General features: G+C 32.1%; 1 protein-coding gene across 1 annotated transcript; it reads left to right on the top strand.

Moving 5' to 3' along the window:
* Positions 1-3,416: 3,416 nt before the first annotated feature.
* LOC129804161 (juvenile hormone acid O-methyltransferase-like) lies at positions 3,417-4,549 on the top strand. Its single transcript, XM_055851238.1, has 2 exons — positions 3,417-4,104; positions 4,196-4,549. Exons 1-2 carry the CDS (start codon positions 3,435-3,437, stop codon positions 4,369-4,371), a joined length of 846 nt encoding a protein of 281 aa, XP_055707213.1. The 5' UTR covers positions 3,417-3,434; the 3' UTR covers positions 4,372-4,549.
* Positions 4,550-10,882: the final 6,333 nt, after the last annotated feature.

Raw genomic sequence — 10,882 nt, 5'->3', positions numbered from 1 at the left:
TAAAGCCTTTGGCTTTTGCAAACTACGAGATTAATTTATGTAAAATGAAGCATTTTGACGAAACATTATGATCATGTATAGAAACCCTAAAGGAAGTTTAACATTATCAATTTAAATACACATAAGAAATATATTCTACAATAAAAAAAGAAAATAATTTTCTTGTATTTTTTCTTCATTTCATTTTAGAACAGGTAACACGTACTTCCTACCTAAATCTTTAAATTTGTGATTATTATGGTACTTATTGCTCAAATTTATTTCTGTATTAAGTAGTACTTAAATAATGTAGAGTTTTTATCTAAAGATAAAGAGTAAAATCCGTAAAATTATTGTTTTTATTTAAAGAAATTGAAATTATGATGAAAAATATCTCATAAATATAAAATATAAAAGCCAGTACAGACTTGAGGACTAACTGAGCCATCTCTCGGCTAATTCTCAGGTCAGTACAGATTGTAAAGCATAGACTATATGTAATAAAATAACCACTGATGTTACAGATGACTAAACTTCTAACTCAATTGCTGCATGGTCAACTGGGAAAATACGTGAATGTGAATAAGAGACAACGACTGACACTATCTGGCGACTTCTTGGGTGTTACGCCGTCTATAGATAAGTTCAACTGTCAACAATTCGTCTTGGATTAAACGCAATGGTAAAGCCTTGGGTCACACGAACCCATTGTGCAGGAGATTAAAAAAAAACACGCATTTTTGCGTGTCTATAGCTATTGCCCTCAATCGTCGTTCTTTTTAATCCCCTGCCTCGTCCATTTGCCGTGAATATAATCTGGCTCTAATTAAATTTGTGTAAGAATTAAATTGATGCAATTATGAAAAAAAAATCTCACAGTGTCAACAATTTTTTCTTCACTAATGAAGTATTTATTTCATTAAGAATAGTGTTGTTAATTTCAAAGAAGCTTCTTGAATAATTATAACAAAAAAAAATATAGACATGATGAGTCTTAAATTATTTTGATTCTGGGAATGCAATACCTTAGGCAAATAATTCTATTCACCTTCTATTGAGGCACATTCTTGAGAAAATTAGAAAGAACGTGCCAAAGTAATTTTTATTACAGAGAACTCTTGCATAAAGTCCATCAAGGTGATTATTGAAATCTTTTTCACCTAAAATTCGTCACAGTCTTGAGAAAATTATTGAGACTTTCCGAGCAATTAGATTTGAAAGTAATTGAGAAAATATTTTAAAATTCCGCACAGAACTCAAGGGAACACACTTTGCCAGAAGGATTTTTTTTCTTTCATCAACTTACCACTTACTTGTCTGTTATTATACTATTTAGCAGCATTAATATTCAGTTGCAATTCCTCCACTCACCTGCAAAAGAAAGGAGGAAAAAAACATTTATTTAGCATTTAAACAGCATACAACAAACCTCAAGAGGTATGTTTTATGAAAGCAAATTACCATCTCCATCTTTCTTGCATTATCTCTCGACTAGACACAGATATATATATATTAAAAAGACGAATGAGAGTATTTTTTTAAAAGATTTTCTTCAGATGTCTGTAGAATGTACACAAAAACACTTCCTGGCTCATTTCAATGTCTGAGGAAAATTTCAAAATTTGCAAAAATATTTCTTATCAATTCAGAAGTTATTTTCGAAGCTGACTTTGAACTGGAAGAAAATATCAAAGAATTTTTTTTATCTCTCAACGTTTTGTAGCACAAATTAAATCAAGTGGTGCTTGAATGTTAATTTTATTATTTGATAACGAATCATTATGATTGATACGGCTTTTAAGTGCAACAACTGATAAAAGACAATATGTGGGGCTTTTCCTAACACTGAAAATATATGTAATTCATTTCAATTGAATTTGAAATTTACTTGAAGCCTCATATTAGTACATATTTGGCATTATTGAAGAAATGAAATTGCAATATTTCGTAAAATCAAGATCATTATTATTCAATTTCTTTTGTTTTTGTATTTTTGGAATTAATGCTTAGTTAAATTATGATTTTGTAAGAAACTTATTTATATTTTAATTTTTTTATTGTTTAGAATGAGGTAGTATTTTGAATCTCTAAAAGCCTTTAGACACTAGGAACAATTGTTCTGTATCGATTGAGATTTTTAATATTCCATTTAAAAACAAACAATAAAACATAAAATTATATTTTAGTCAAATATTATTCCTACAATTATAATTCTAAGAGGAACTCTTCAAGCTTTTCCCATGCAAAAATAAGCCACGCCCTCTACAAAAACTAATGACGATAGAATAAAATCCAGCAACATTTAACTTTACTGTGAAATTAATAATAAATTATCATAAACAAATTGTGTTTAGATACTTTTGTGATTACTTAAAATTAGATTATTTATCCCTCGTCGTATTGTTCCGAAAATAGTAGAAAGGACAATTAGGAAATTCAGTGATGTCACACCACGTTGGTGACCACTCCTATTTATTTCGGTGGCAGCCAAAATTCCGAAAGCCAAAATACCGAAAGCCAAAATCCCAAACGCCAAAATCCCAAATATTCAAAATTCCGAAAGGGATGAAATTATATGAAGGAAAATGTTTAGAATGATTTCCCAAGACACAGAAGATTTCCCTTTGCATCCAGCACACGCGGGTACAATCGTGGGAGTAGCTATGACACTTTTAATAATTCGGGATTTTGGCTTTCGGGATTTTGACCGGGACCCATTTATTTAATCTTTTGTCCAAACCAAAAGCCCTATAGTCTTATTCTATAGCCCTGAACGATAGTTGTAAATAGTGAAAAAATAAAAATTCTATTGTAAATTTCTTTAAAATTATCCGTTACATGAAAAGCACAAATTTGTTAAATTTAATTGAGCAATTAATCGAAAGCTGATCAGAGATATCGAATTAGGGATATTGTGAGGGGCGTGGCTTTTTTCCATAGGCAAACAATTTTGGATTTGAACCAAATGGTTCATTTTGGGGGATGTTATAGAATTCACCAATAATATTGAGAAAATATAAAGATCATCAGTGGGATCAATTCCTGAAAAAGTTATGTAAGGACCAAAGACTCAGGTCGATCCTTCAAACTAGTCAGCCTGTAAAATTTAGTAGTGAACGTAAAAGATTAAAAGATTATCTATGCAAAGGATATCTAATTATGATCCTAAGAAGTCAGTCTATGACAGTTTGGTATAAATCTTTACCGCTAAATTTTACAACCTAAGTATTCTCAAGGATCAGCCTAAGTCTATTTGAGCCCTTATAAATTTATGGTGCTAGTACGGCTTTCTGATGAACATTTTTGAGTTAAAAATCGTAATTATTTGAAAATCAATTGAATTTCTCTCAGTGTTCAAAGTACTATTACTTATCATTTAACACACTTTTAACTATCAACACACTCAATAGCTTCCTCAGTGAATTGTGTACCTTTCACGTGAGAAAGCCGGTAAAATGAGTGGTGAATTCAATCCTGATCAACTCAATACATTTAGTGCATTTCGTGATTTTCACGCAAAAATTTTCATTGAAAAATACAAACATTGGCTAAAATGGAATCCAAAAGGGAAGGATACAATACTAGATATCGGTTGTTCTACAGGGGCACAAAGTCACAAACTTATTTACCCAATTATTCCGAAAGATTTCTCAAAATTTGTCTACTCCGACAAATGCCAATTAATGCTCAATGAAGCTAAGATGCATTTTGGTGATGATTCTAAAGTTTCCTATGAAATCTTGGATATTTCTTCAGACTTGGACGACGCCATCAAGGCCAAAATGGGATCTTTTGATCACATTTTCTCTCTGTACAGCCTCACGTGGATTGCTGATCAGCGAAAGTGTTTTGAGAGAATTTATGAACTTCTATCACCTGGCGGAGATTGCTTTTTGATATTTGTAGCTGGGAGCTTGTACATGGAAATCGTGACAGAATTGATTGGGAAGGCCAGGTGGAAGAAATTCATAGTAAATCCGGATGAAGTATACCCTTTTCCGCACAGAAAGGATCCCAATCCCGTCAAAACTGTCACAGAAATGATGAAATCAATTGGATTTGTCAATATTAATGTTAAATTGGAAAAATCCCTCTTCGTTTTCAGCACAGTCGATGAATTTTTGGGTAATATTCACCCTCCAACAATTTCAATAATAATCATTTTACCATAACAATTTTATTATATACTAAAGATATTTTTTAATTCATTTTTAAGGCTATTTGAAGGGATTGCCAAACCCTCTGCAAAAAATGTCACAGAAGGAGCAAGAGGATTATTTAAAACAAGCTGCTGATCTTGCTATTGCACGTAATTTAATTGGGGAAATGAGCGAAAGAAAATACAACGATACAGTCTCAGAAATATTCGTAATTTATGGAAGAAGAGACTGACTTGAGCGATAAGTTGTTTACCGATAAGATTGGGGGAAGAGCAATAAATATTGGGGAAGTAAAAATACATTGGTACAGTGCAAAGTGGTGACAACAATTATATTTTAGATATCGACTGATGTAACAATTTGTTAGAGATTGATCTTTATAATAAAATCGATATTCTTGCATATTTCAAGTGATACCTATTTTTTGTAGACATCAGAATTTATAAAAAAAATTCATTGAAGTCATTTTGAGGTTTTTTAGGGCTCGTGTTTAACATCAAATTTAGGAGAAAATACAAATCTAAATTTTTTGTCTGAGAAATAGGATAAATATCTTTAGGGGAAAGTACCCTACCTTCGGAAAACTCAAGCTTCGAACAATTTTTCTTTTCGATATGTTTTTAATAAATTTTACCCATTATACTATTAAATTTTAATGGCTAGTCCAAGACTTCTAATTTTCTGATAAGAATAATGGGTCAAATCCATTAATAACATATATAAAAAAAATTAACTTGTTCGGAGCTTGAGTCGTCCGAAGGTATCACGATTTTCCCTAATTAAAAATGTGTGTTTACGATTCAGGTACACTAGTACTATTTTTATTGATTCATTTTTAAAAAATAGGTTATTACTGAAATATTGTTAAATGCATATTTGTCCATTTGGCCGTTACAAGAGCTTTCTGCCAAACGGTTTAAGATACGGTTTAAGAACGATTTGAGGTCTCCAGAGGGCCTCTACAGTATGATGAATTTTCATACTGAATGAATTTTCGCATCACTAAAATGACCTTCCCCTTCTGGAGGTCTATTCTGAACATCTTTTTGCCAAGATGTAAGATAATTTTCGTTAAAAATGTTAGTGTATGTGTGAATGTTCCGAAAGAGAAGCCGACAGCAGACGATTTTAGTCCGAGTGTCATATTCGACGAACTTAACGAAAAGCAAAAAGGTAAACAATTAATAACTCAAAGTTACAGTAAGATATAAATTTAATTATTTTTTGTTCCACATTTCTTAACTTTAGGTTATTTATGACAATTCTAAGAGACTAAAGAACGTTCTATGGAGGCATAAAGCTGCATTTTTTGATCAGCCTCTCGACCAAAGCTGTGATTTCTGCATACGATTTATGAAGTTTTTAAGGGTTTTAGAGACATCTACTTAATAAGTTGCGGGTACAATCAACTATAATTATTCCAATTGTTTAAGCGGAGGTACATAAAAAGATCCTTCTTTAATATACCATGAAAGTTCAATACAAGATCGTGTAGAACATAGATTGAGAGACTTTCGCAAGCAAGACATCATAATGATAAAAACAGTTGTTACATAGAATTTTGTGTTTGCTATACTTTGTAAAGAATTGCAATGAAAAAATTGCGGAAAAATATTCTTCAACTAAAAGCAATATTTAGAAATATTATTGTTTGAAATATACACTTCTTGGTTTAACAACGTATAGCTTTTCTTTTAGAAAACTCAACTATAGAAAATTCTAACAGGCTTTCACTTTCTATAAAGGAATACGAATCGTAAATAAAAAGCAATATTACTTTATTAGAGCAATACTTGCTGCATTTGGATGCATTCTTGATGACAAAATATACATATACTTTAAAATGTAAAGTTTTAGATAAATTACTAATCATCGGGAATGGCATCATATTTTCGAGAAGCAATATAAAATTACATGTAGAAGATATTACTCGTGTGAATTATTGTAAATAATTGAAAATAGAGGAATATTGCCTTTTTTGAGAATAATATACTATATGATGACATTGAAAGGTTTATTTGAAATTTTCTGTAATTATAATAGTAATTTTGTGAATAACTTTATTGAAAAACTACGAACACTTTTATATACCTAAACCGTGGCAATAAAAATCATTTTAAAAGAGGAAAAAAACAGATGACCGGTTAAAAATTTTTAAAAAAAATACCAAGAGTAAGAGAAGAGTACCAGCTATCGGCAGTGTTCCTCGGATCGTCAGGTTATTACCATATTGTTGCACCAATTTAAATGAATTTTTAATTAAATGATTGAATTCGTGACAATCCGAGGTACAGACTACATGGTTGCAATTACACCTATTTTTTATTAATTTATTGTAAATTTAAAAATTCAAATGCACAGATATAGTTAAATAGATCACTAATATACCGATTAGTATACACAAAAATACCAAATAGTATTTTGAGGCTTATATTTTTAACTAAATATCGAGCATGTCTCTTAACATTCCGATCAATCCGGGGTGCACTTCCCTTATTAAAATTAAATTTTTGTCACTAAAAAATTGAATACTTACAACAATTGGCGTCGTTAAGATATTTTGTAATTAGCATATTTAATTGGGGTACTTTCTCATTCGAGTGGTGATTAAAGTTAAATTTTTTTAAAAATATTTTTCACTTTTGGGGCCATAATTCTAATTAGTTGTGTGTGATTCTTTATAATTGAGTATTTTACCAGGAATTTGCAATAATTAACAGCACGTGTGATTAAAAAATCATTAGATTTCAAAAAGTTTCACTTCCAAATTTCTCTACAATCGCTCTCAAATGTATGACTTTGAGGAAATTTAACTACAGCATTTAATATAATATAGTATAGGTAACAGTCGTCAGATGAAGTTAAAAATTGTTTATTTTCCCACATCTATAGCTCGCATGATTCCTAAGTTTAGTGATTTTTTCATTACGGCAGAAATTTAACTTTGCTCATTATAATTAAATTAGTGCCTTTAGGAAGGTTTTGAAATATTTTTTCTTAATATATAAAACCACAAAGAAGATTTTTTGATAAACGAAATAAGAGGAAGAAATCACTAAACGGCTAAAACTCAAAACTGTTTTTAATTTTAAGAACTTATAGTACTACCTTTCTATTACATTGAATAAAAGTGCTATAATTTTTTTAAATAAAACTTATTTAACAAAAATATTACAAAAAAAATCAGTGATAGATTTGTAAAATATTTTTTTTACCTCCTCAAGTGCAAGTAAGATATATTTTAAATTATCTTTTCCCGCCAATTTGAAATTGATTCGTTTCGTTAAGTAATATTTCGGGAGTGGCGCCACAGTCATTTCAAAGGAAATTTTGAGTGAGGAAACAGTTTGGATATCTTTTTTGCAACCTCTTTCCATTAAAGAACTAAAAAGCTAAAATGCCTCTAAGTTTCGCTTTGCTGTTGATTTTCTATCATCGTAAGTTGGCTTTGCGTCGTGATAGGCAAATGATGAGGGACATTATGAATCCATTCGACATCACTGAAGAGAGGTTAGTTTCCTTTTAAATTCTCTTTTATAATTTCTACAATTTCTTTACATGCACGTATTAAAAAGATTCCTTTTTATCGCGAATTAGTTTTCAGTGAAAAATGTTTGGTTTATATGTAGTAATTCGAGAAGACATGGGATGTTGAGTGAGATGGACCCATGTGGTCCACTTCGCCTCCTGCTCACAGCTTTCGCACGATCTCCACATTGTTTGGTATATTTATGCCGTTCAACATTATATGAAAACCTCCAAGTTACAAATTTCTGCCTTTAAAATTGTGCGAGAAAATAGAAATTTATTTTTTTGTCCAAAAAACGACCAAAAATTTTAATTTTTTCAAAAGAATACGTGTATTTAGGTTTGCACTGGTCTCTCACTGGTGTGCAAATAACAAACCAGTGAGAGATTCATTCTTACCTCGCGTTAAAAACGTCTCCACAATATTGAGTATAAAAAAGGTGATTCATCTCTCCTCAAATGACTATATATATATACTGAAATGCGCAAAATATTGATTTAATTTTTGCGAATATTGAGATAAAGTTTTTTCCCTTTAATATTGCAGATTTCGTGAATATTATAGATTTCCACCACACTTGGCAATCGGCTTAATTGAGGAGATAAAGATTTACATTGATGAAAGTCCGGATATTCGAGCAATTCCTGTGCACTTGCAAGTAATGTGTGCATTACACTTTTTTGCATCTGGGTCTTACCAGCGAGTTGTAGGGAAGGACCCTTTTGCGTTTCTATCTCAAACTATGGTCTCACGGATTGTCAAGAAAATTAGTGAAGTCATCACCAATAATTTGAGCGAAAAATATGTTAAATTGCCGCTCACTGAAGAAGAAGCAATTCCTATTAAGTCTTCATTTTTAAGTGAAACAGGAATTCCTGGAATACTTGGAATAATTGATGGTACCCATGTGGCATTGGTCAATATTTCAAAAGACGAGGAATATATTTATGTCAACCGTAAGGGATTTCACTCGATTAATGTTCAAATTATTTGCGACAACGATTTAATAATTTTGAATTGCAATGCGAGATATCCAGGCAGTTGCCACGACTCTCACGTTTTTGAAAGTTCACTTCCACTTCGAATTATTTCAAACCTTAATGCATCTAATAAAATTAATTGGATTATTGGTGATAATGGCTATGCACTTAAAGATTATATGGTAACGCCATTTAAAAGACCAAATAATCCACAAGAAGAGCATTTTAATATGGTTCACAAAAAAATACGCAGCAAAGTTGAGAGATGCATTGGCGTCTTGAAAGGACGATTTCGCTGTTTGATAAAGAATCGTGCTTTGCACTATTCTCACAAACGAGCTGCATATATAATTTACGCGGCATGTGTATGCCATAACATATTGATGCAAAATAAAGTTCCTATTAATGAAAATGAAATTATAATGGACGAAGATGATGATGCTCCTATTAATTCAAATAATACTCGTTCGTTTGGTCGAAGCTATTTGGTACAATATGTAACTCAAAATAATATTCATCTATAACTTCATAACTTTTATTTCACTCATAAATAATAATATTTCATTTATTATGAATTTCAAAAAATCACAGAATATTGGGATATTTTAGTTAAATTCTCTTCAATATATTAAGATTTTTTTCAGTCTAATTAAGTCAGTTCAATTTTTTTCATTATCATCAATAATCACAAAAATATAGGAGGAATCTTAAAGAAATAACTTTGAAGCATGAATTCATAAATTTTGAATAACATTGTGAATAAATAAAGACATTAGAAATGATTTTTGCCATTTCAATCAGCAATGTTTCCGGAGTAACGACGGGTAATCAAGTTTTTTAATTCCTGGAGGCTTTCAGCAAAAATATTTATCATCGCAGTCTGTCCTCTTACAAGATTATCCACCGAATCCGCCTGTCGTTCCATCGCAGTGGCCAGTCTCTCACTGGAGGCCAATGCTCTTCCAATATTTGTCATAGAAAGGCCGTCATTCCTCCGATTCCCTTGTGGACGGGTATTCCTTGTCCTTCTTTGACGAGGTTCTGGGGGTACAGGTGCTTCAGCAGCAGGTGGCTCTGGTGGTACTAGATTTTCTGCATTTTGCGGCAGTAGAGGAGAGCTTCTTATGTTCGATGGCAGTTCTCTGCCTTGTGACGGAACTTCAGCCTCCAATTCTCTGTCATGGTTAACCTGTGATGATGGAATAAAGTTGGCTGAACATCAATTTGTTGCGGAGAAGAAATACTGTCGTCCATTTCTCTCAATAAAAAAAAATATAATTATAAGTGAAACTAACCTCTCGGGCATCACTTTGTTGTACAGTTCCATCACAGTCTTCCGGACGCTGGAGTGCAAACGCTACGTTCGTTCTTCCGCGTACCCCAATCTCTCCAATTTGGGGATGTCCATCGCCAGCACATCTCAGAAATTTCTCCAGCAACCAATCTTCCGGCGTCAGTAGGTGTCTCTCTAAGATTTCACCTCCACCTGTTTCATGACGAGATTGTCGGAGATTTCTTAGTTTTATTTTGAAGGTTGTCTTCATGTGGTTGAAAGTATCCTTCCAGCCTTTGGCGTCTCTTCGAGCTCCTCCTTCCTCCATAGAGTTTAATCTCTCTGCCAAAACATCCCATAGATGTTCCTGCGTGTGCTGGCCGTCTACAGTGGCATGTCCATAAAGCTCAGCCCAATGAATATCAATGAAATCTAGGAGAGCTCGCTTTTGTTCCTTTGTAACTCGTCCCTAAGAACAATAAACACAAAATTATACACCTAATCGTATTTAATTAAAATAAAATAACCTTACCGTCATTTTTGCGCGACTTTCTTTGAAGATCAATTTTGTCACACACACAAAGACACAGAAGTACGTTTCGTTAACCGCGTATGGCGCTGGCGATCTTCGCGCATTTTTGAAATTAAGTTTTCACACACATACAGTCATGCAAATTCTGTGTACGTGTGTAAAGATATATCTTTTTCTTACCAAAAAGATGTTCAGAATAGACCTCCTGAAACCATTACATAAAAAAAAGTCAATAAATATTAGATCCTTTATTTTGTAAATGACAGACCCCTTGATCACTTAGAAAAGTCTTTCTGGGTTATTGCAATCAAAGAATTTATCAAATGCCTGTGTGAAACTCCAAACCGTAAAATAAAAAAAAATCAATAAAAATCAGATCCTTTATTTTGTAAATGACAGACCCCTTGATCACTTAGAAAAGTCTTTCTG

The sequence above is a fragment of the Phlebotomus papatasi genome, chromosome 2 (genome assembly GCF_024763615.1).
Source record: "Phlebotomus papatasi isolate M1 chromosome 2, Ppap_2.1, whole genome shotgun sequence".
NCBI classification, from domain to species: Eukaryota; Metazoa; Arthropoda; class Insecta; order Diptera; family Psychodidae; genus Phlebotomus; species Phlebotomus papatasi.
Note: the sequence above shows the minus strand (reverse complement) of the source record. Positions and strands in the feature narration are given on the sequence as shown.